This window comes from Octodon degus, unplaced genomic scaffold, assembly GCF_000260255.1.
Source record: "Octodon degus isolate 3935 unplaced genomic scaffold, OctDeg1.0 scaffold00128, whole genome shotgun sequence".
In the NCBI taxonomy this organism is placed as follows: domain Eukaryota; kingdom Metazoa; phylum Chordata; class Mammalia; order Rodentia; family Octodontidae; genus Octodon; species Octodon degus.
This window is the reverse complement of record NW_004524704.1, coordinates 2264030-2289445: the sequence shown is the minus strand read 5'-3', so window position 1 is coordinate 2289445 and position 25416 is coordinate 2264030. Positions and strand designations below refer to the sequence as shown.

Here is a 25416-nt window from a genome sequence, read left to right as displayed (position 1 = left end):
ATATCCCTTTTCTTTGTTTATTTTTGTCAGAGAAGGGTATTCCACTGCCATTTAAATATTGTAGGTGCGTGAATTCAGCAAAATAATCCAATGTAGTCCAGTAGTCCATAATAGTAGTGGGTTATAATAACACTTTTGTTAAGTGTTAACAGAGTTATTTTCAGTAAGCAAGCCATTTGGTTGGCAACAGGAAAGACAAACACCAAGCTGCATCTGAAGAAATGAAATCAAATGAACAAAAACCATCAGATGAGCACCCTGATGTAACCCTTCAGGCATCTTTCCTCAAATGCCAGGGCGCCTAACCCACCTTCTTTGAGTTGTCCGGACTTCCCCATGTACTTGTTTTTTTTTTTAAATATTCTTTATTAATTTTTTTTATTTATTTGTGTATGTGGCCAGCTCAGCCCACCAGGGGGCAGGGCTGGCTGGCATGTGGTGCTGGGGTATTAGAACCGCGGTCCCTGTGCTTTGCTAAACTTGTTCTAAGTAGGTGCATTAGACCACTGAGCCATCTCACCAACTCCCTTCCCCATGTACTTGTATGTAACCCCTTCCTATTTCCTCCTGGAAATCAGGAAAGAAGCTCAATTGTGAAGCCACTCATCTTGCTCCTTTTCACTTTCACCTCAAAGGTAGAAACTGAAGACCAGGTGCTGGCAACCTTCTGTGGGAGGGAGACGACAGACACAGAGCAGACCCCCGGCCAGGAAGTGGTCCTCTCCCCTGGCTCCTTCATGTCTGTCACTTTCCGATCAGATTTCTCCAATGAGGAGCGATTCACAGGCTTTGATGCCCACTACATGGCTGTGGGTAAGTTGGAGGACTGGGGGACTCAGCCCTGGACTGCATTCTATATAAAGACGAAAGCAGCATTGTGTTCTCTCCTTGACAGCGAACATCCGCATACTCACCTCATAGACATGATCATTCATTTCATTTCACAGCTTCTCTGTGCCCGGGTCGTCATACCTGACATCCATACCTAAAAGGTGTTGATTTTACTCAGTATGGGAGGATTTCGTCCGTGGTCTGCTAGCTCTAATGCAGAAAAGTCATGATGGAAGGGTGTAAAGGAACATTAGCTCTTGTCAGCTGGAAAACAGAACAAGGGAATAATACCAGGGCAGAAAGGGCCAAGAACCAGACCCCAAGGCAGGCTCCATTGCCTGCCTGACTGTGGCTACGCAGGTGCCACCCCTGCCCCCAGGGGATCCCAAAGCCAATCAAGTTGAAGCGCCTCCCTAAGCACTACCTCATCTCTTTCTCCTCTGCTCATCCATTCATCTTTTCTGATACATTTCAGGTGACTGTAGACATTAGTGTTTCACTTCGTAGATACTTCCTCAGCATGCATATATTTTGCCTAATTCCATAGAGTTGTTTATTTTTAAGTGTGGAATTCATGTTCAATGAAATACACAAATCTTAAGTATATATTTGTTGAACTTTAAAGATTTTGAGTTTACATAAAATCCAACCCTCTACGAAGAACCTAATTTCAACCTAGAAATTTCCCTCGTGTTCCTGCCTGTCAACCCTAATTCCAAGTTCCCATAGAGCAAATGATTCTTCTATTTTAGCCATAGATGACTATGTCCCTCTTGAGACTTCACATAAATGAACACATTTACATAAACAATAGACTTAAGGGATGAGGACTTTTTTACTCAATACAATGTTCTTCATTTTTCTGCATGTATCAATAATATATTCTTGGTCCAGCTAGAGTAACATTCCTATTGTATGAATACACTATAAATCTTTTTTATTCATTATCCTTTTTTATCCATATCCTATTGATGAGCACTTGGTTTCTACTCATTTTTGACTCTGATTAATAAAGTTCTTATGAATCTTCTAGTATTTCTTTTTGTGAACATGTTTTCATTTCTTTGGGTAAATAGCTAGGCATAGAATTAGAGGATTATGAGGTAGCTATGTTTAGTTTTATAACAAAAAAAATAGACTTTTTCCAACCAATGACATCATCCTATACATGTCCACCAATGTGTGGCTGCTCCTTATCACCACCAATGTTAAATGTTGCCAGTTTTTAAAATTTTAGCCACTGTGGTAGGTATGCAGTGGTAGTTCATTATGGTTTAAATCGCATCCCTTGATGACTGTGGCATGCATATTTTCATGTGATTTTTGGTCATTCATATGCTCCTTAGGAGATATGTATATTCAAATACCTAGGATAGGGCTTGACCCATGTTAGAGGGAAATAGAAAAAGAAGGAAGGAAAGGAAAGGAAAGGAAAGGAAAGGAAAGGAAAGGAAAGGAAAGGAAAGGAAAGGAAAGGAAAGGAAAGGAAAGAGGAAAAGAAAAGAAAGACAGACAGACAACATGGAGTAGAAGTTAAAAGCCCCAAGCTCTGAAGCCAGCCCACCTGGATTCTCTGGGTCTCAGTTTCATCATCCACAAGCTGAGGACAGTAACAATCCTGCTTCCTAAGATTTTTTTCCTGGCACAATGCTTACCGCCACTGTAAACGAAGCCTTTTCTACCATGAGTGTAGTTGTCTGGGATGGAGCCTGACTGGCTGCTATCTTGGGTGAGTTGCCTAACTACTCAGAGTTCTGGTTTCCTTGCTTGCGAAAGGCAGAGAATGACCACCCCTGGGCACTGTATAAAGACCAAATGAGAGCAAGCATGAGAGCCTGGGTAGCTAATGAGCACCTCCCCGGAGTGCGCTGTGCGTGTCAGTCCTTGTCTCTAGCATCATGCGTGCATTGACTGAAAGGTACCTGCCCTGCAGATGTGGACGAGTGCAAGGAGAGGGAGGACGAGGAGCTGTCCTGTGACCACTACTGTCACAACTACATCGGTGGCTACTACTGCTCTTGCCGCTTTGGCTACATCCTCCACACGGACAACAGGACCTGTCGAGGTAAGGCTCGGGGACATCTCTGTGCACGGCTATGATGTGCTGCATGTTCCAGTATGAAGCTCAGAGGAAAGACAGAGACTCGGTACGATCACCTAAAGATGGAGGTGGAGAGGCAGCTCAGATTGTACCTGCGTGCAAATGCTGAGATGCCCACCGCCTGGGAGGCTGGTGTCAGTTCTCCAAACAGTGCATGAGAGAAGCTCTGACTATCAGGCTGTCTTTATGCCTTTATTCCTGGACAGAATTCTGCTCCAGAGGTCCCTGACCCCGCTCCTACTGGACTTGGTAAAGTTTGGGAGAAACCTGCGTTTCAGTGTTTTCTTTCTGAGCCATAAACCATGCCTCCCAGCAGCTCCTTTTTCTCTTTGCTTCTATGGCCTTTCATCTGTGAAAGTGAGAATCTCAGTCCAAAGGAAAAAAATGAAAGAAACAAAGATGGACACAGAAAGAAAAGATCACATTTCTCCTATCTTTATTTTCATCTTGCAACGTTGGGGCCCCTCTACTGTGACCTTGGGCTGGGTAAGGGACACAGAAGAGGAACGTGAATGCATCCTCTTTACTCTAGATGAGACACAGCATCAAATGCCCACAAGTGAAAGGAGGAAAGGTGTAACTTAGCTCATGGTTTTGGGAGTTTCCATCCGTAGCTTGTTGGCTCCAATGCAGAACAAGGCACAATGGAAGAGTATAAAGAAGCAAAACTGCTAAGTTTGTGGTAGCCCAGAAGCAAAGCAGAGGAGCAGTGCCAGAAAGAAAAGGGTAGGGGCCAGATCTTGCCAAAGCTGCAACTTTACGGCCCAACCAGACACACATAGCAGGGTGTTCCCCAGTACCCTTTGCCAACAGTGCTGTCATTCAAGGTGGCATTCTGTTCTGTCGGCTGAACCCACAGAAGGGCTCTGCCACTCTGCAGGAAGAAGCCTCTTTCAAAGCGCTCATGACCACATAAAGCAAGCTGTTAGATGCAGCACAGGCGATCTCCACTACCTTGATAGAAAGGAAGTGTGGATTCAATGCAATCAGACCTGAGCTGGGCTGGAGAAGTGGGCATACGCTTCCCACAGATTGGTGGGGATAAAAGGCTAGGAGAAAGAGGGGATTCCATCCAGGGACAACAGCTTCTCAAGTATCTCAAGGTGTGCTCAAATTTGGGACATTTGGGGAACTCCTGGGAACTTAGCGGGATGGGGTGAGGGATTTCACTTGAAAACTCAATCAGCAATCAGTGGAGGAGGGCAGGGCTAAAGACAGTTTTCTTTCTCTTTCATAAGTGAAACTTGTTTCAGAATAAAACTTACCTTACCTATCAGTATAATGCAATATAAAACAGAAGAAACATACAAGATTATAGGTTTATATTTTATTCAGTAAGAATTAGGTATACACAATGGGCTGAGTAGAGTACAGCCTACAAAAACTGAAGTAGAGCAAGGCTTCTCAATATTTTCTTTTACCCCTGCCCCTAGGAGCCTCCCTTTTATTGCTACTACAAATACATAGTGCATGTATTTATGTTCTATACATCCACCTATGCATTGCACATAAGATTAAGAGCTCATCCCTGAAGGACCAGTTCCTGCCCTTTCAGGGTGAGGATTAGCCCCATGGGATTGCTTATGGTGGAAAATGGAAACAAAGGAGAATTCAGGATGCCTCAATCTAAGCCTTCTGCAGCTCACAGCTGGGGACTTCCCGTTAGTCATGCCTCTCTTGCTGGGCTACAGTTTTCTCATTTGCAAATGAGCAGAGATGAACAAAGGCTCAGAAAGCATGAATATGCAGCCCTGCCCTTGTGTGGGTCAGCCCAAGGGCACCAGTTCAATGACAAAGGCTCCCCACATGGCCGAGTCATGGCCAGGCTCCCATGAGAATGCTTGGACACTGGGTCCTTGGTGTATTAAACGGAAGGCAAACACAGCTGGCCTCGTAGAACTGACAGTCTAGCAGGAGCAAGGACACCAAGTGACTGTGACCTCAGGCCCAGCAGTAGACAGCACTGTGAAGAAAGCAAAGGAGGGACAGTGGTGGAGAGTGAGGGCCCTGTCTTAGATAGGAATCAAGGCAAGGCAGGATCTGAGCAGAGACCTAAATGAATCTGGGCAAAAGGGAAAACAAGGCCAAGCAGAGCCAAAACTCCCCCCCCATGGCTACTCAATCTCAAAACTCTCCCTTCTGAGAGTCCTTACCTACTCCCAACAAGAGCTAAGCTAAAGAATCTGATGAGAAGGCTTGGCACACAGTAAGTGGTGCTGGGTGAAGCTTAGAAATTCTGCATTGGAGTCTTCACTGCAGCTTACCAGGCATCCCACCTCCCCCAGCGAGGTTCAGTCTTCCATTTGTGAAGGGGGGATGCTGATTCCTTACCTGCCTACCTCATGGGGCCACAAGCAAGAGCACAGGGCAACAGACAAGGAAAGGCTGGCTGTGGCAATGACTCTGGTGTGCCATCTTCTCCGTATGTTTCCCACAGTGGAGTGCAGTGACAACCTCTTTACCCAGAGGACCGGCCTGATCACCAGCCCCGACTACCCCAACCCTTACCCCAAGAGCTCTGAATGCTTCTACACCATTGAACTGGAGGAGGGCTTCATGGTCAGCCTGCAGTTTGAGGACATTTTTGACATTGAGGACCATCCTGAGGTGCCCTGCCCTTACGACTTCATCAAGGTGAGCTTGTGATGGACACTTATTCTGGGCATGCTGGGAATTCTGGACTGAACTGGGAAAATTGACATCTTGAGCTTTTCATGTTGTCCCAGGATAGGGATCCAAGCAGCCTTCCCTCCGCCCCCGCTCAATTACTTAAAATACAGTTACCAGCTAAATCAGATCCAGCCTAAGAATCTTTCCCAAAACAAAATTAACACCCTGCCCACCAGGGTGATTTGAATTAGAGAATCACAAGGTCAAGTGTGTGTTCTGGAAAGATCCCTTGGAGGCAGCCTCCGTTCACAGATGCGCAGCCTTTGTGGTCACCTAGGACCCCATACTCAGAAACGTTCATGCTCTAATGCTCCATGGATGCTCCCTTGTATTTCTTTTTTTTTTTTTTTTTAATTTTATTTATTTATGTGTGTGTGTGTGTGGCCAGCTCAGCCCACCAGGGGGCGGGGCTGGCTGGCATGTGGTGCTGGGGGATTGAACCGCAGTCCCTGTGCTTTGCTAAGCTTGTTCTAAGTAGGTGCTTTAGACCACTGAGCCATCTCACCAGCCCCGCCCTTGTATTTCTTAATGTAATCCCAACCAGGAATTCCCATTTTCATTTTGCACTGGATCCCATAATTGTGCAGCTGGTCCTGCTTTGGGACAGAGGTTATATACCTAACCAGTAAAGAAATTTTTAAAATGCCACAGGCCTATATCTATCCAAATTATGACTATCCCAATAGTATAACTGAGAAGCAAAGGCAGCCTGAAATCAAGCCTTGCCTGGAATAGCAGGAGAGGTATATTTTAGATATGTGGGAACTCAAATCAGCAATTCTCAGAGAGTGGCCAGCTGCGACATTGAAGTAGAAGTGGATATTGGGGTCTGATCTCAGGAGAGACGGGTGAGCTGGGAGAAAAGTGGGTCCCACCATGTGCATAAGTAGGTGCTGGGTAAACCATGCAAATGCTGAAAGAGCTTCCCTGAAGAAGGAATAGATGCCAGCTATAGCACAATAAATTGAAGGAGGGAGACAGAAGAAGGGACCCCACAAATGAGGTCAGGAAGAGGCATAAAATGAGGTACAGAAGAAGGAGCTGTCAACAACCCAGAGAAGCATAGATAGCTAAGAATGCATGAAAAAAATTCAAGAACTTAGAGCCTGGATTGCCCTTCTAGACTCAGAGGCTAAGAGGCAGCGTGGCTGCAGGTGGGACGGCAGAGCAAAGGGCATAGGCTTCTATTGCTGTGTGGCTAACTGTAGTAACCTATAACAATCCTCACTGCTCTGATCTGTAGATCCGAACTAACAGTGGGCCCAGTTGGGTTCTCTACTTTGGGTCACGTGAGATTGAAATCGGGGTGTCGACTGGACAGGGCTCTGGCCTCAAGGCTCTGTGGAAGAATCTGCTTCTAGACCTGTTTAAGTTGTTGGCAGAATTTCATTCACGTCTTCTAGCTGATTGTCGGCAGGGGGTCTCTCTCAGTGTCTAGAGGCTGCACTCGGGTTCCTCTGTGTCACTCTTCGAAAACCCTCTTTTGCTAGGGATGTATAATATACTCACATTATGTTATAATCACAAATCACACCAAGTATGAATACCATAGAGATCTTCTAAAACTTTGGTTACCACACATGGCGCCCCAGGAGATTCTCATGGGAGCCTTATTCGGCACTAAACATTTTAAAGGTTCACTTTTCCTCCCTCTCCATGAAATGCAAGAGATGTCACTCAGGACTGTAGAAGTCAACAAATTCCAGCTAAAGAATTCTGGTCCTTAGAGACAGAAGGAGAAAGGGTCAAACATACAGGAAGGACCCAGGACTTGTAGCTGGGGTCTTTGGATCAGTTATTGACTTCTTTCCTGCTACACTGCATCCAAACCCTACTTCCTCTCCGGTTCAAATATAAAACTTCCCAACTGGTTGTCTTGCTTCCAGCCTTACTCTACAATTAGTTTTCCCATAGCATCCACAGTTAAAATGACTCAATCATGATTGTACTTTGAATTAAACCTAAATTCCCCAGCATGGTCCTCACTTGCCCTTCCCACCTCAGCTCATGCCACTCCCTCAGACCCAGTCAACAGCTTCCTGCCTTCCAAGTTCTCTTCCACCTTTGCCCTTGATCTTTGCATATGCTGCCTTCTCTGGATAGAAAGTGCATGTCCTTCTCTGCACCCAACAGGCCCCTACTCTTTCTGTCATATCAGAAAGCCCGACCTGACCACCTATGTAAAGTTAGCTATTACATTACTTATACTATACAAATGATGGAGGCTCTAGATTGTGTAGATGTCAACCAATGAATTTTAAATATATAGCATACAATTCTATCACCTTTGTGGATCATTGATTGTTGATCTCCTCCTTTTACCCTGCAGGTCCATAGAAAGCAGAGACCTTTTATTTTTCTGCTGGACAAGGCTCTGTCCTTCTCTGAGCTGCAATTCATTCAACATTAAGCAGAAGATTAACTTGTCCACTGCCAGCTCATTATAAATTCTAAGCAAGAGAGTAGAAACAAAACTGTTTGGTGGCTGGCAAGACCTACTAAGAACACAAGTGAACACCATAGATTCCCATCAAGGTTGCTGGCAAATCCCAGAGTGCAGTGTACTAGTGCTACTCCTGTCAATCAGATGTAACTCTTTTCTTTGTCTGTATTGCTTTTCTCAGATTAAAGCTGGCCCCCGTGTTTTGGGGCCCTTCTGTGGGGAGAAAGCACCAGAACCCATTAGTACCCAGAGCCACAATGTCCAGATCCTGTTCCACAGCGACAACTCGGGTGAAAACCGGGGCTGGAGGCTCTCGTACAGGGCTGCAGGTAATATCTGTCCTGCTAGGTCTCACTGAACTTCTAGGCTCAGCCTCATGAGGAGGGAGGTCATGGGAGAGTGTGTGCAGCCAAGAACTCTCTGGGCACCTTTGGGACTCCTGGCCAAGTGATGTAAGACCAAGCCATGTACTCCCTCCTGACTTAGTTTCCCACCGATAAAAGGGGTTTAGGGGAGTGGTGATGTGCTTGGGCTAGATGGGTAGGTTTTACAACTGGCCATGCTTCAGCATTGTGTGGAGAGATGAAAGAGAGAAATCTTGTTTCCTGAACCAGCCCTCAGCCCCTCCATGATGACCCATGAGGCCCAAAGAATGGCTTCCAGACCCAGCCCTCTCTAAATCTGGGACAGGAATTTGGGTATGGCCTATCCCCAGAATGTATGATTACAGGGGTTTACCTCCTTACAGGCCCCCAGACTGGCAAAGCACAAAAGTCCTACTGCACATGTTCCAAAGCAGCCAGTCCTGGCCAAACTCAGACAGAACCATTGGACCCCAGAGGTCTGTGCACTCAAGGAGAAAGGGCGGACCCTAGCCCATCACCACTGGTCTGTTACATAGACCCTGAGGCCCTGGCTCTGACTGCCTCACCTCTTCTAGTGCCCACTCTGGGGACAGGAGTGGACAGAAAGCTAACAAAAGAGTTTCTCTAGGAAAAAGTATCAGGGATAGGCCCAGGCCTAGAGGATCTTGTCATAGTTCACCTTTAAAGAGAGGACTCAGAGACATGTGACCCTCCCCCTCAAATGCTTTGAAGAACAGGTAGGAAAGAAAGGCTAACTGCAATGACTTGGTGGCACAGTGGGTAAAACTTACAAGGGCACCAATTTCAGCTGAATAAGAAAATAATGTTCTATTCATCAGGGGACTCCATGGGTGGAGGGTGCAGGCATGGGAAAGACTTAGCTCCTGGTCACTACAGGAATGCAAACAGACATGGGTGCCAGTATGGAGGGCATCATCAAGAAAGCATCGAAGGAGTTGCATTCAGTGAGCTTTAATATCCTTTGCAATGCTGAGCCTGAATGAAATCATTTGGCCAACCGCCTAGTTTCACCAGTATGGAAATGAGAGGGAGTCAGACATTGATTTGCTCCGGGCTTCAGAGTGAGTCTCCTACAGGACCTAGACAGCCCTCCACGGCCATTTCTGTTGCTTCTCCCTCTTCCGGCCTTGCTTTCAGACTGTACTGCAGACTGCTCCTTGTTTTCTCACCTGCTGTCTTTTCATTTGCTTCCCACCAGGAAATGAGTGCCCAGAGCTACGTCCTCCTGCCCATGGGAAAATCGAGCCTTTGCAAACCACATACTCCTTCAAAGACCAAGTGCTCGTCAGCTGTGACACAGGCTACAAAGTGCTGAAGGTGAGCAGTGGCCAGGCCAGAGAAGCTCTCCAGAGCCTTCCAAGGCAAATGGGCTGTCGGAACTTGCCACAGTGCTGGCGTGGCATTCCCTAACCACCCTATGAGCCTCCCAAATGCTCCAGAATCTTAATGCATATGTGCCAGGCTTCTCTCACTTCTAGAAGTGGAAGTAAAATCTTTTATCAGAGGATGAGCTGGCTTGATTGTTAAAAGTATCAATCCATACAGCCCTCTAATCAGGGCTTGAACATAGTTCATCAGGCCTCTGAGCGCAGAGCGGGGTACAGAAAAGGGAAGTCAAGTTTTGAAAGGAAGCAGACAGGCACTGGTTCTTCTAGTTGAAACTAAAGCAAATCATCCCCTGAATCTCACTTCAGATCAACTAAAGGAGCATCTGAAACTGAACCAGTGCTCAGTATGTTTTACATGTTCTCCAGGTGAACGTAAAGCTCAGTTAGGCTCGAGGACCACTGGTCTCTATGGTACTCCAAGAAGGGCCTTGGACTGGCAGGCCCAGCATCACCTGGAAACTTGCAGGAAATGCAAATTCTTAGGTAGATCAACCCACTGCATCAGAGATCCTGGGGCAGGGCTAAGCAGTCTGTCTTAACAAGCCCTCCGGGGGATGTTGACTGTTTGTTCAAGTTTAAGACCAGGAGTCAAGACTATGGCTCTCTCTCTCTTACAATTGCCCCAGACCCTCAATCACATGACTTTTACCCTTTTCCAGAATATAAAATGGGCTGTGGAATTCATTGTTTATCTTACCCTGCGCCTCAAGCTTGTTGTTGGAGGCCCATGTGTGGAAAATCCCAGTTAGGTTCAGTAATGTTTAGAGTATGAGTTTGTTTCCCTGGAAAACAACCACTGACCCCACTCCCCTTTTCTCCTTGCCTTCTGGTTTCTTCTCAGGATGGTGTGGTGATGGACACACTGCAGATTGAGTGTCTGAAGGATGGAACCTGGAGCAGTAAGATACCCACCTGTAAGAGTAAGGAAACCAAATGGGTTCAACATAAGGATGATTCATTCCATTCTGCTGGTGGGCTGGGAACAGAGACCACCCATGGAAAAAGCTTGACAGGAGCTGTCTAAGAGGGACACAGGCAGGAATTCAAGAGACCCAGGAGAGCTAGACAAAAAGGACACTAATGTCCCTTCCTGCAACAACACATGGGATCTCAAAGCAAACTTTTGTGGGCCCCAGTTTACTTTCTAAATATTAAGTTTTACCTCCATCTCCAGAAAGGTTGCCAAACTTACTAAAGAAATAGCAGCTTTGCCAGATTGAAATCGAGCTTTGACAATTGCTAACTCAGGAAACCAGTTTGGCAATGGTGCCCAGGGCTGAGTCATCCTTTAATCTACATGGCCATCCTCTGTATCCACAGAGGGCTGTGTGATGTGGCTCTTGGGCCAGCACAGTGGCCCAATAGGAAGTGAGGAGATACAGCTATTTACTTGCTCTTGAGGCCTAAAGTTTGTACCTCGGCTGTACTCCTAACGCCCTCTTTGACCATGGGCAAGATCTTTTATCTCAACTGTAAGATAGTTTGTACTGCCACCAATGTATGGCAATGGCTCTAAAATAATATAGCCCATATAAATCCTTTACTGACCATCATAAAAATATAATTTATACCTACTAACTCCTCTCCCTTCTCACCCAACAGATTTCAGTGCAAGAACTGTGTGCACTATAGTTTTAGAAAGTCACATTGGGTAATAGTGATGAAATGAAGTACAGTGACAGCCTAAGTCAGGGAAGGAAAGAAATGGCTTGAGAACAAGAAGTCAAGAATTAGGGTTGGTCCCATTCATCCCCACGTCACCACTCCTCATGTAGGCTTTGGTGTGCTGTCGTATTCTCTTCCTCCTAAATGGCTCCTACCAAAGAGGATACTGGTAGACAGGAGGACTTCTTTAGAACAAATTTCAGGCAGAATTTAGAAGCCTAACATGCCTGTCTTTCTTCTTTATATGATGATGTGGCTAGAGTCAGGATCCAGAGTGGGAAAACAAAGGAATTTTATGACTCTAAAGGAAAAGTCTGCATTAACATTGAATGCATGCCTGAGCAGAGTTCTATTGAGAATCAGGTGGGAAAGATCAGATCCAGCTTGGAGGAGCTCAAGCCCAACACAACCAGCTTAACACACATGCTGTGACTGGGACCTAAGCCAGGAACCGCAGGAGAAAGCAAAAGTCATTTTGAAGGAAGTAAAAGATTTGAGATGTTTAGGGCAGAATCCAGCTGTACAATAGTGAAGTTCCAGATTCAAAGCCAGATCCTATGAGTTGAGTATCCCTAAGGCAGCCACTCAGACTCTTTCGGCCTCAGTCTCCTGACCCCAAGAGTGTTCTGAGAACTAACCAGGTAGATATGCACACCACACCTCCAGAGGACCAGGTACGAGTACTGCTCAATAAAAGCTTCTCCCTCTCTACATCTGGCCCAGTTCACTCATCAGGGAGAGGATGCGTGTCTCTCATTTTCCCTTTTGGAAAGTAGGGAATGTTATTATTATTTTTCCCTGATGAGACACATGCTTTTTGTTAAAAATGAAAGCAATGATAGAAGCATGGTACTACCATAATGAAAAGTACTATTTTTATGAGTTATATTAGGATGTAATAGAATTCTCTGTCCTTTCAAGAAAATATGACCCTAGGGCTACAGCTCAGTGGTGGGCCACTTGCCTTGGATGTGCAAAGTTCTTGATTCAGTTCCCAGCACTGAAAGAAACAGTAACAAAGAAGGGAAAAAAAGAAAGAACAGAAAAGATGACTCTACTTCTTCATAGTGGGCTGAGAGTCCCAGGGGTGCTGGAGGAAGGGGCCAGGAATAGATAAAATTGTGCAGTAAGTAATAAATACGCGTGCACCAGAACAGGAAGTGGCAACTTTGCATTGTTTTCTTGGTCCACCTCCACCTTGATGTAAAGGCAAGACCTGTTTTACTCAATGTTCTCCATCGCAGGAGAACTTGGACCTAATGAGTGCAAACTTCCCTACAAGGGAGAATTTCATGCTGCCCTCCCAAGGAGCCAGGGCATATGACTGTGTGGACTCTAGAATGCTACAAATTCAACAATCCCAGACTCTCCTTTACACTGGCTGTCCCTAAACTGTGCATTCTCAATCAATTCTGGTGGAGTGATTTCCCTATTTCCTGCATCAACTATTTCTGCTTTGCTTGCTAATTTTTCTCTTTCCCTTCTTTGTCTCTCTCCTTCTCTTCCTCTCTCTGATTCCTTCCTCTGTCTCCTGCCTCCACTCTGACTCCACCATGGTGCCAGAAAGCGAGACTGATTTGGAGAGCGAGCTCCAGGCAGAGCGAGTGACAGATGAATGATGGAAATCCCACACAGTGCAGACACCCAGGAATGGATCCATCTCAAAGACCCGGGGCCCCAGAGCTACCCCACCCCTCCCGGCCTGCCAGCACCCCATTGCCCGTTGTGGTGTGGATCAGCATGGATGCTGAACTGAGCAATACATCTCAGCAGTGGAAGCTGCTGGATGCCTGAGAACAATTAACCTTTGAGGGTTCACTAGTCCTTCAGACATTGCTTCAGAAAGTAACAAAAAGACGATGAACAATTTTTAGGCCCTCTAAATGGATTAGACTCTTCTCAAAGCAAATAACTGTCAGTTAGAGACACAAGGTTTCACACACCATCAAGCAACCTTTGGCCAACCAGACTGATGTGGGCCTTGGTTTCTAATCCACTCCACACTTCAAATGCAAGTGACCCAAAATGTCAATGACTTTATGACTTTAAAATCTGCATCTGTTGCTACTTCCTTAACAATCATGAGTAGGTAAAATGAATAATAACCCAGTAGTATGGATTTAGGGGAATCTGTATATGCTCTCGTTCACAGAAGTATCCGCTCTGCTCATACTTCACACAGGGCTGAAAATCTGTTATTAGAGGTTCTCTCCTCTGGGGTTTGTGAGTTTTGTGTTTCTTAAAATTTGCTGGTTAAAGTATTTGAAAAAACAAGCATCACCTGTGAAGGCACTGGGCCCCAGGGCTGGCTCTGTGGACATGCCTATGGCATAAATGGTGAAGGACTGTGGAGCCTGCATGTCAGAAGCTCTGATCCAGTCTACGTGAGGTCTGGACATGCATCTCTGAGGACTTCTGCATTCAACTGAAACTCTCCAGCTACCAAGAGCCAGTAATTGGCCGCTTGGTGAGGGCAGGATACTACCAGCATGCCTATAGAGCAGGCCAGGGGGTGAGGTGCCATCCTAGCATAGGGATATCCTTGGCTGCTGATGACCAGTGCCAGCTGAAAAATGTCTGTGCACGCACACAGCATGAATGTTCGCACACTCATAGTGATAGAGGGAATCTTCGTGGCAGAGGGAGATTTCACATGTATCCAAATAGTTGCAATGCCAGGCAATGTAAGACAGGTACCATCAGAGAGGGCCATGGGAGATAATTCTGGAACACGGAGGATGACTTGTCCAGTCAGAAGAATTAGAAATGATTTTCTGAAGAAGTAGCATTTGATCAAGACCTGAGGGATGACTACATGGACACGGGGTGTCTCAGGCAGTGGTGATGATCTCAGCAAATCCAGAAAGCAGAGGCAGCAGAAGGTGGCCCATGGAAAGGCCACTGAAGTGTATGTGGGGACAGAAGAAGGTGAGGCTGTCCAGAGGCCCAGTGCTTAATGCCTGGTCCTGAGAGGCAGTGACAGATGAATGTGTGTATTTCTCCATGGAGACCTCAGAGCTGCATGCTAAGAAGGATAAAAGGCAAGTGACAACCACAAAGACATACTAGAGGAGCAGAAAAGGACAAGGAAATGGGAAAAAGCAGGCATTTTGATTCCAGACTATGGAAAGCACCAGAGAAAGCTTTACAAGAAAGCAGGAGATCCTTCCTGATGCAAGGGTGGGCTGGCTGAGACATAGAAGCTCACTTGTGCTGACTGTACCAGGCACGATCAGGGCCCTAGCGAAGGAAGTAGCCTCCGCATCCCAGAACGAGAAGGCTCTTTGCCTGCTGTTGTACCTGTGGGAAGAAGGTTACCCTTCCCCATGTGCTGCAACCAGATAGAAATGACCCTCTGCGTTCCAGGGCTTACCAACCTCTTTCTCTGGTTTTAGAACCAGATCTATCACTGAGTAGAATCACTTCCCCGGAGCCATGTGAAATCATGCTCTCTGCCAAGAAAATATCTCTCCACCAGCCTCAGCCACACAAGCCCAGGGGTAGCCGTGGAATTCATCTAGGAACCAGGCAGTTGGATCTCAAGGGTACTTTACAGCAAAGGAGCTTCCAGAAAACATTAAAGGAAATAAGAGCAATCCAATATCAAGGCGTTGGCCAGTGGAATTTCCTAAAGAAGAGGAAAACTCTACCTTGAGTATGAGCAGGAAAATAAATTTAAGATTGTTTGTAGTTTCAAATAATAAATATTATTTGTCTTGCTCTAATACTAACTTCTATGCATGCACTTCATAAAGTAGAAGGGTGTCTGTGCTTTTGGGTGAGCAAAGCAAATGAAAATGATTTTTCCATAGAAGTTAGAAGCCAAGGAAGAAAACACTTGTTTGTTCGCTTGCTTTGTAGTTCATTTGTGTGTGTTGTGGCTTTTGCCTTCCTCTTTTTTTATGTATTTAGTACAAGGTGTACAGAGTCTCACCGCATAGATCAGACTTGTAGTGATTCTCCTATTTTCAGCCTCCTAAGCACTGGGATTATTTGTGCACGCCACCATGCCTAGTCTCAATCACCATCTCAGCGTACCCCGTGGGCAGGGCCAGCACAGCACACAGAGGATCGAACCCTGGCCACTGCGCTCTGCCTAAGCAGGCACTTTAGTCCACTGAGCTATCTGGCTGGCCCTCTTTTGTCTCCCTTGAAGATGAGAAGTACATACATTTACTCCCTTCCTGAATCTTTTCTCTCCAAACCATAAGGTCCTGAAATCCTACACATTTAAATTAGATAATTCCCTAAAGATGAAAAGGATGAATTAGGAATCCTAAAGCTAAAAACACAATGTTTAGCACAATGTTAAACTGCACCTCTATTTCCTAGCTGAGAAGTTGAAATCAGGGGGAGGTAGAATTTCAAACTTACACCAGAACTCTGGAAATAGCGACAATTAATGTCCACCACAAAGCCAGATAACATCAAATATACACCCTTTAGCAGGAAAACAGATCCTCAGAAAATATCAGCACCATTTATTAAAAAGGCACTGAGTTCAAGAGTAGACCTAGTACTCCCTCTGACACACTGGTGACCTTAGAAAAGTCAAGTCTTCTCTCTGGGTTTATCTGAATAAGAGAATATTCTAGATTGCCTATTGAGGGTCCCTTTCCACTTATAAAATTCCAGTTTTCCTCTGATTCTTGAAACCTGCCTTAGGCTGTTAATACCTAAAGCTAGGAGAGAGAGATAGTTCCTAATGAGGCTCCTGAAAAGCCTTTTGTAAATCAGACCTTCAGCCTCTAACAAAGCCATGAAAAGATGCACCGCATCTGGCTGACTCACACCAAACCCCACCAGTGCTGCCAGCTCCCTGAGAGCTGACTGGACTAGCAAGCACCCCAAAACCCAAGAGGAGAACAGGAATCTTTGGTTACATTCAGTAGTGTGAGTAAAGCCAACAGCAACACTCAGCCACCAAAAATTGGAGAAAGTGAACAGGAGAAGCGTAGAAGTTGGTCCACTCAGACCCTCTCCTGCCTTCTATGGCCAAGCAGAGGCAGCCAGGAATGGCTGTCTACGCATGCTGGAAGAGCCTATGTAGTTTTGTTTGGTTGATGTGTGTGTGTGTGTGTGTGTGTGTGTGTGTGTGTGTGTACGCGCGCACACGCGCGTGCACCAAGCTCCAACATATGCACTTTAACTACTCATAAGTAGCCTATGGTTGGGACTAAAAGAACAGAAGATTTTTTGGTTCATTTCACCCAGAATTTTCTTTCTGAGTCATGGGTTTCAAGCTTGGGCAAAATAAGCAGAGGAAATTACATAATACGGCTGGAAGCTGAGGAAAGGATATGTTGCAGAGGAGATGAGGGTCTCCTCCTGTCTCTGCAGACCTGTGCCTGTCCTAAAAGTGACCTCGTGTCAGGTGAGTTGATCAGATAGTAGCCTCCTAGTGGAAAAACTCCAAAAGCAAGGCCACGAGTGGCTGTGTAAGTTGTACACTACACAATCCCATGAGCACCACCCAGATTGGCTACTATAACGCTGCTTGACTGGGACTCTAGAAACATATTTTGTTACCAGAAATTCTCCCAGGACTCTGGATATAGTGATAATTAATATGTGATTCGTAACCTGCACATCTGTATAAGACAGATCTGTCTAATGGCACTAAGATAACATGCAGAAGACAACTAAAGGGCCTCACTTCTCTCTCAGTTGTAGACTGTGGAGCCCCAGCAGAGCTGGAACATGGGTTGGTTACCTTCTCCACGAGGAACAACCTCACCACTTACCAGTCTGAGATCAGATTCTCTTGCCAGCAGCCCTATTACAAGATGCTTCACAACATCACAGGTAAGTTCTCCATCCTGAATTACCATGTTCCTCCCCATTTTCTGGTCCCCAGCATCAGGCTGGGAGTTGGAACAGCTGTTTTAGTAATAGCAGGCACAGGTCCATGGGACCCTGTGATGCATGAAGTGTTCTCACCTGGTGTTCACTGCCCAAGAGCCAGTGTCAACAGTGTACTTAGAGATGGGGACCCTGAATCTCAGGACCAAGACCCAGTCTTCTTCCCTAACACCGTTATTTATTTATTTATTTGTGTGTGTGTGTGTGTGTGTGTGTGTGTGTGTGTGTGTGTGTCCAGCTCTGCCCACCAGGGGGCAGAGCTGGCTGGCATGTGGTGCTGGGGGATTGAACTGCGGTCCATGTGTAAGCTTGTTCTAAGTAGGTGCTTTAGACCACTGAGCCATCTCACCAGCCCCCTAACACTGATTCTACTGATGAGCACAGATCTAGTTGGTGGAGCAGGACCCAACAAAGAGCAGTAAAAAAAAATTTAAGCCCAAGTTCTCCCAAATAAATTCATTCATATGGTATGAAACTGAGCAGGGCTTTCCAGGAAATGACCCGGACTGCAACTTCAGACAGTCTCTGCCAGTCAACTATAATGTCTGGCAGGAGCAGAGCCATTGGCAAGCCTCGAAGGAGTCCTTCAAAGACCTGTTTCTCCAGTAGGCACAGGATGGAATTGAGGGGTGAGGGGCAGAGCTGTCTGTTGACAGGTGGCTCAGTGCATTCCCTGACCAAGTTTGAAGCACAGCTGTGCTGTCCTCATCTGTACCTCACCACACCACTAAGCAGGGAGGCCCAGGCTGCCCCAGACATTGGGCAGAAGCACTATGGGCCAAAGGGTGAAGGGCCACCAGTAATCACACCTATGGTGAAGGTTTGGAGGGACAGCCACTTGGACACATGCCCACTTCTCCCAAGAATGAGGCTTTGTGGTACCCCGACATGCTCAGGAAGCCTCAGAGAGATGGAAAACCCATCCCCCCTGCCTCGGTGGCATGCAAGCACTAGGGAATGTCTCCTAGCTTCTCTGCATCTTCAAATCCTCACTGTCACAAGGAAATAGCAGTGCAGATCACAGAGCTGTTGTGCTACTCCATAGGACCACAGACACCAATGTGGCTTATGGCAGAGTTAAATGAAAAGGAGGAGGTAGGGTACATGGGTTGCAGAGAGCTGATGAACCAAGGTCTCTCTGGCTAGTGCATGGGAGGCACCTGCCCGGGGGAGGAAGGAACACTGGGTTGGGTGGGGGACAGATGGGCTCCATGCAGCTGGAAGTCAGGCTGCACAGCACTTTACCAAAAAGGGGGGTGCTTCTCTGTGAAGACCGTAAGGATGCACCAGTGACTCCGAGCTGAGGAGGACATGGTCCGATCCCAATTTCAGAGAGACCCTTCAGGTTGCAGAGAGAACCCGCTCAGAGAAGCAGTATGAGAGGCCATTTGGAAGACTGCTGCCAAGTGACAGCCTCAGAACCCAATTCCCTTCTCTGCGTGCTCCGGATCAGTCATGTACTTTCTCTCCTCTCCCCGTTTCTCGCCAGGAATATACACCTGCTCTGCCCAAGGGATCTGGACAAATGAAGTGCTGGGGAGAAGCCTGCCGACCTGCCTTCCAGGTACCTTATCTTCCACATCCTACTTTAGGGTTTCTCACCCACAGCCCCAGGGCCCTATGTCTGCCTTTTTGCTGTTGATAGACAGTTGAGCGGGAAGATGTTTCAGTTGTTTCTTAAAAGATATCTTGAAGAGTAAAGGGAGTCCTAGCCTTACACCTCACATGAACCGTGTCTGCCCTTGGCCTACTCTGTCTGCCCAAAAGCCCTTCTTCCTCTTCTCTGTCTCGGTCTGCTTGCTTCACCCCAGGTTTTTCATCTAACAGTGTGCATGTGTACTAGGAACATCAGGAAAAATGGTACCCTGTCCTCAGTACTTACTGGGCTATCAAGATGACATGAGACAAAGAATAAAGGCTATGGGACAGAGTAAGGTATTCTTCCAAGGAGCCCTGTGCCCAAGTTCTTCTGGTTGCTGCCTTCTTCCTGATTTATCTGCTGGCCCAACTTTAGAGAAATTTATGGTAACAGAAGTATCATGATGAGGACTAGTGAGATAATTTAGCGGACTAAGTGCCTGCTTAGGCAAGCACAGGGACCAGTGTTCGATCCCTGGCACCACATGCCACACCAGCTTCACCTACCAGGTGAGCTGAGCTGGCCACTGTGTCTGGACCTGGTGGCGCATGCCTATAATCCCAGCCCTGAGAAGGCTGAAAACAGGAAGATCACTAGGAGTCTGAGCTGCATAGTGAGACCGTATACCACATGCATAAAAATAAGTAAATAAATAAATAAATAGAAGTGCCACAATGCACATAGATTTGGAAGAAGTTTGCTTCAGAATTAAATGTATAAATGCCATGCATTGCAATCACAATGCATGTACGTTCAAATCAAATTTGAAAAGTTTACCCCAGATCATAAACTATAGGGTTAAACAATTATGCCACAAAATCCAATTTAATATTATAGTAATGTATACATTTTGAGCTTAAATCATTTAGGATAGCAGTATATAAATGATACAACCATTAAAGACAGCCCTGAAGAACACTGAAAAGTCCTTGCCCTTTCTGGTTGCAGATGTGTACTTGGGCCCTGCATTATGGTGAAGCACTGGGGGGCTTTTGTATTTTGCTGAATTAAAGTATTGGGTAAACTGGGAGAGTGCGTTATGTGAACGGCACATTTTAGTAACTTTCCATGACTTCATTCAGTAGGCATTTAGAAATAAGGTTAGACATCACAAAGGCAGGACTAAGGCATTTTTTACCATTAATCCCACAAAAGTGAACAACGTGAGTGCATTGAGGGTCAGTTCTCAACCATCACAACTGCAAAGGATCCCCACAAGAGGAAGTGACTGCGCACAGTGGTTCTGGAATAGGAGGATGAGCGGCAGGGAAAAAGACTTCGTATAGGAAAGAGCTTGTGTAGAGGTGGAAAGAGGAAAAGGGCATCGTACCTACACTCTGTGGACCCCACTCGCCTCAGTTTGCCTTGGCAGTGAGCCTGAGCAAGGAGACCAGGTGGTGAAGCCTCCAGGAAGAGAAGGGTGGTAGAGCCGTGGCAAACCAGAGATTCAAATTTGCTAAAAAAAAATTAGGTAGCATAAAGAAAACCCGGAGTGACTGTGTCCTGGGAGGTCATGTGTGAGGCTCAGAAAGAGGAAGATATGGTGATGGTGCTGTTTATTAGCTGTGATCATTGATGAGTGAGCTTATCTCTCCGGAGTTGAGATTTCATGCCTCAGCAGAGACCAGGACATCCGGGGCTTTCTAGAACTCCTAATATGCAGTATCCTCTGTTTGTGCAGAGCATCCTGGATACAGTGAGTCATAAAATTATTTGAACGCTCAGGGCTGGGCAGAGCCATAGTGTATTGTTGGGCCAACACAGAAGCTTCCAGAGTCTTTCCTCCTAAAAGATTGAAAAGGAACCCGGATGCAAGTCAGTATGGTGAAATCCACTTTATCTAGCATCCAAATGCCCATCTTTCCAGGCAGACCGCTAAACAAATAGTATTCATGCCCATTGTTTTACAGGTGCAAAAACTGAGGACAAGAACAGGGTAGTGATTTGTTCAGGGCTTTAGCCAGAGAGTGAGTGGCAGAGCTGGGATATGAAACCCAAGACTTTTGATGTCAACACAAGTAATGCAGAGTCTTCTCACATTCTGGTCATATTTTATGTCACCCTCATACAGGCAGAATCCCAGAGGATCACATTTTTGCTTCACAGGCTTTCCCTCCCATGGCCCATGGGCCTTCCCGCAGTAACTACTGTCTTTTGGAAAATAAGTGAGGCTCCAGCATAGTGCAAGCCATCACTTTCAAAAATATTTCTTTGTCCCAGTGAAAGCCTGGTAGGAGAGTGGTGGCAACTAATAAAAATGGCCCGATTTCAGCAGGTGCTATGGCATGCACCTACTCAACAAGGGAAGGAAAAGGAATGGCTCTCGCTTCAAGGAGCTCTCCTGAAGGTCTGCTGTCCCATTCAGATGCTAGAAGAGATAACAGCACTTCAGGAAGAACCACATCTTGGTGGGAAAATGGAGCTAGAGCCAACAACTTCAACTTCCTCCAGCATTAATAACTTAGAATAAGACAGTGACTGTCTCTAAATCCATTTCTCATCTGTAAATCAGCCATTCTTTAAGGCTCCTCAGGTTCTCAGCCTTCTGCGACCTGGAGCACACTTCTAGCACCTGGACGTAGGAAGGCACATTCAGCCCTGACCATGGACTTTGTTGTAATCATAGACTGAGCTGTCAATGCGTCCTGTACCAAAGAAAGCCTTTCCATGTTAAATGAGTCATTACTTAATGCCAGTTATAGATTGCCTTGAGATATCGTTTTGAAAGCTGCTGGTAGAACAGTAGGCTAGCTGCTAACTTTAAAAGGCCAGGTCACAGAGAGTTACAAAAGCCCATCAGCATGTGGCCTGGGGTGAATGACAGGGTACCCTGGGATCACACGAGAAGTATTTGGCATCAGGAATAAGAGCATCCAAAAAGCATTAAATCTTGAAACCCTGCCTCTCAAAGTTGCCAAGGAAACTCAAATGTCCCTTGGTCTGGTCTCTGAAGGACTGTGTCAAGGCTCCACAACTCAAGAGTGTCTCATGGGTAAGTGCCACAAGCAGGAGGCTCACACTCAGGCCACACTTCCCTCCCTGGCTCAAGCACCTTGCCTGGGAAGGGTCCGTGCCAGCTTGCACTTAACCAGTGGGGTCTGGTATTAAAGACCCTCTGCCATGGGCGGGTGGCGTCTGGTGGCAAGAGGCTGGTAGTGCTTGTGCACGCTTGGTTGCAGCTCAGAGGAATGAAGTCTGCTCAGCCCTTTCTTCCTCCCTCGAAGGTACACGGGGCTCCAGGGTGCAATGATGGGTGACCCTGAGCAGGGCTCATGCATCATTGCCTGTGGATTATGCCACCTCCCCATGATCGTGTACATCCTAGACCTTAATCCATAGACATCAATGTCTTTTAGGCCAGCAAGGCAGGATATGATGGCCCACAGCCATGGTCTCAATCTGTGACGAGGCAATGTGGAAACACAAGGCAAGACATGTCTTAGAATCAGGCCATGTCACCTTAAACAGGTCTCTTAAGCTCTGCAGCATGTTATAAATTCACTAAGGTTAACCAAGCAAATGGAATAAACATCCAAGGAACTTGACATTCTGAAGGGTTTCTGGAGATTATCTTGACCAGCTGTCTCAGCTGACAGGTCAAAACTTGAAGTCTGAAGAGGAAAGGTGTTGAGTCAGAGTCACATGGGCAACGGGACCGCTGAGCCAAGCCCCAAGTGTCCTGTCACAGTGTGGTCTGTGCTGCAACCTGCCAGCTCCTCTCTCCACTGCTTCCCGTCCCTCTATGCCAGTGATGTGGAGAGAGACATTCTCTGGGCGCTCATATCACAGCAGCCTCCTGAGATGCCACGTTTCTTCCGAGGGAAGCAGAGATGTGGCTCTGCTAGGGCTGAACCTGGCTATGGAGAGTCCAGGCTCAAAGCAGTCTCAGCCACGTGTATCTCAGGATGGAGAAGGCCCACGCATGAAACGATCAGGTCCAGAGCAGGCTCCAGCTCCAGCTACTCTTGGGCCACCCTAGGGTCTGAGACAGAAAACGACCAAGGGCAGAGCTCCCAGGCTAGCTGACTCGGGTGCGGAAGGGCCCCATGGTGGCATAATCGACAGTGGGTGACGTGGGCATTTCTCTTAGCACTTCTTTTTGTGTGCCTGCCATAATCAGTCTCTGTCTCTTGTCCCTACTCCCTTTCTTCTCACAGTGTGTGGTCAGCCCTCCCGCTCTCTGCCAAACCTGGTCAAGCGGATTATCGGAGGCCGCAATGCAGAGCCCGGCCTCTTTCCTTGGCAGGCCCTAATAGTGGTAGAAGACACCTCACGAGTGCCAGACAACAAGTGGTTTGGGAGCGGGGCCCTGCTCTCCGAGTCCTGGATCCTCACAGCAGCTCACGTGCTGCGGTCCCAGCGCAGGGGGAACACGGTGGTCCCTGTCTCTAAGGAGCACATCACTGTCTACCTGGGCCTGCATGATGTACGGGACAAATCAGGTGCCGTCAATAGCTCAGCCGCCCGAGTGGTTCTCCACCCGGATTTCAACATCCAGAACTACAATCATGACATAGCTCTGGTGCAGCTGCAAGAGCCGGTGCCTCTGGGACCACATGTCATGCCTGTCTGCTTGCCAAGGCCGGAAACTGAAGGCCCAGCCCCTCACATGCTGGGCCTGGTGGCAGGCTGGGGCATCTCCAGTCCTAATGTAACGGTCGATGACATAATTAGCAGTGGCACAAGAACCCTGTCAGATATCCTGCAGTATGTCAAGTTACCTGTGGTGCCACACAGCGAGTGTAAAGCCAGCTACGAGTCTCGCTCGGGAAACTACAGTGTCACAGAGAATATGTTCTGCGCTGGCTACTATGAGGGCGGCAAGGACACATGCCTTGGAGACAGTGGGGGGGCCTTTGTCATCCTTGATGACCTGAACCAGCGCTGGGTGGCTCAGGGCCTAGTGTCCTGGGGGGGGCCCGAAGAGTGTGGCAGCAAGCAGGTGTATGGAGTGTACACAAAGGTCTCTAACTACGTGGACTGGCTATGGGAACACATGAGCTCCCCAAAAGGGGCTGGGGAGCTCCAGGTGGAGCGGTGAGCTGGGATTTTCCCTGGGGCTTGCTCCCCCTGGTCCAGCCCAGTGAGGCTGTACCCGCATGTCCAGAAGTCACTCCATGGTACTTGGAAAACCAAATAAAGTGAACACATTGACCTAGGGGGACACTCATCATCCTGGGACCCTGAGAGGATGCATGTGGCCTGTGGAAAACTTTCTGGGCAAGAGATCTGGGTCTGTGACCTTGGCCAAATCTCTTCTTCCCTCTGAGCCTTACTCTGTCCAGCAGTGCAATGCAGGAACTGGAGCAGAGCGCCTCTGGGCCAACACAGCATGAAGTTCTTCCCTAGGTACCTAATTCACTTCTACTCAGTTACCAACCTGCTGGTCTCATTCTTGGTACAAGTGATCTTAGGTCTGATGATTAGGAGATAGTTTCTTACATTGGACCAAGCTCTGCATCCATGTTTTACAACTTTACCCTCTAGTCCTATAAAAATCTAGTCCTCCTTAGAAAGGAGTGAGTCAGGGTTGCAGGACAGAAATCAGAGCCCAGAGGGGTGTTTCTCCCAGCACAGCATCTTGGAGCACTGTTTGTGCCAGGGCTTTGTCTCCTAAAAGCTTCTTGTAATCCAGGCCTTGTCCTTTGTGTTCCCTGTTCAAAAACCTCAAAGGACCAAGAGGAAACTGGGAAGGCTTGTGTTGACCGAGGGCAAAGAATACACTGGGACAAGTGCAAGTGCCTTAAATTCTTACTGCCAACTCAAAACACATCATGAAGATTTAGATGCTACTTTGAAATAACAGCTGACTGTATGAGATGTCAATGGCTGCCATGCAGACAAGCTCAAAGCAGGCCTGACGTGTACCACCTGCAAAGGCTTCCTAAGCTCCAGCTTCAGAAGAAGAGATTGGCTGTTACTTGGAAAGAAAAGAGAAGCCCCACAGGGTGTTTCACTGCTTCTGGGAAGGAAGAGAGAGGAAGGATTGGCTTGGGCCATTGGGAGGCAACCAAATCCTACCAGGGTACCTGGCAACCCTGGGACCCGAGCTCATCAGAAAGCCCACCCAGCAGGGACCAGAGGTCAAGAGAGGCAGAGACTCATTGACAATGGCTGCTCAAAGAGGTGGAGAGCCAGGAGTCCCAGCCTCTGTCCCTAACTCTGACCACAAATGGCTATGCAACCTCTCACAAGTCATTTTCTTCTCTGAGCCTCAGTTTCTCCATCTCTAAAAGGAAGTCACACAATCCTCTTCCAGCTCTCACACTGAGCATCTCTCTGAATCCCACAAGATGACTTACCTCCTTCTCCCCGGAACACTCCATCCCAGAAACCCTCTTCCCTCTGGAACACTCCATCCCAGGAACCTCCTTCTTTCCAGAACACTCCATCCCAGGAACCTCCTTCCCTCTGGAACACTCCATCCCAGG

The 25416-nt window shown here is 47.1% G+C and overlaps 1 protein-coding gene across 3 annotated transcripts in view; it reads left to right on the top strand.

The window, feature by feature from the left end:
* Masp1 (mannan binding lectin serine peptidase 1) overlaps window positions 1-25416 on the top strand; it is a 68262-nt gene that overhangs the window by 27720 nt on the left and 15126 nt on the right. Inside the window, exons 3-11 of one of the 3 annotated variants that reach the window (XM_023700906.1) lie at window positions 636-813; window positions 2765-2896; window positions 5370-5566; window positions 8227-8374; window positions 9630-9748; window positions 10661-10739; window positions 17152-17289; window positions 18836-18910; window positions 23143-24172. In XM_023700906.1, coding sequence (XP_023556674.1) covers window positions 636-813; window positions 2765-2896; window positions 5370-5566; window positions 8227-8374; window positions 9630-9748; window positions 10661-10739; window positions 17152-17289; window positions 18836-18910; window positions 23143-24026 — 1950 coding nt within the window. In that variant the 3' untranslated portion in view covers window positions 24027-24172. Of the gene's footprint in view, window positions 1-635; window positions 814-2764; window positions 2897-5369; window positions 5567-8226; window positions 8375-9629; window positions 9749-10660; window positions 10740-13047; window positions 15220-17151; window positions 17290-18835; window positions 18911-23142; window positions 24173-25416 lie in introns of those variants that run through there. The other 2 variants (XM_004640889.2, XM_023700907.1) reach the window with 2 other exon arrangements.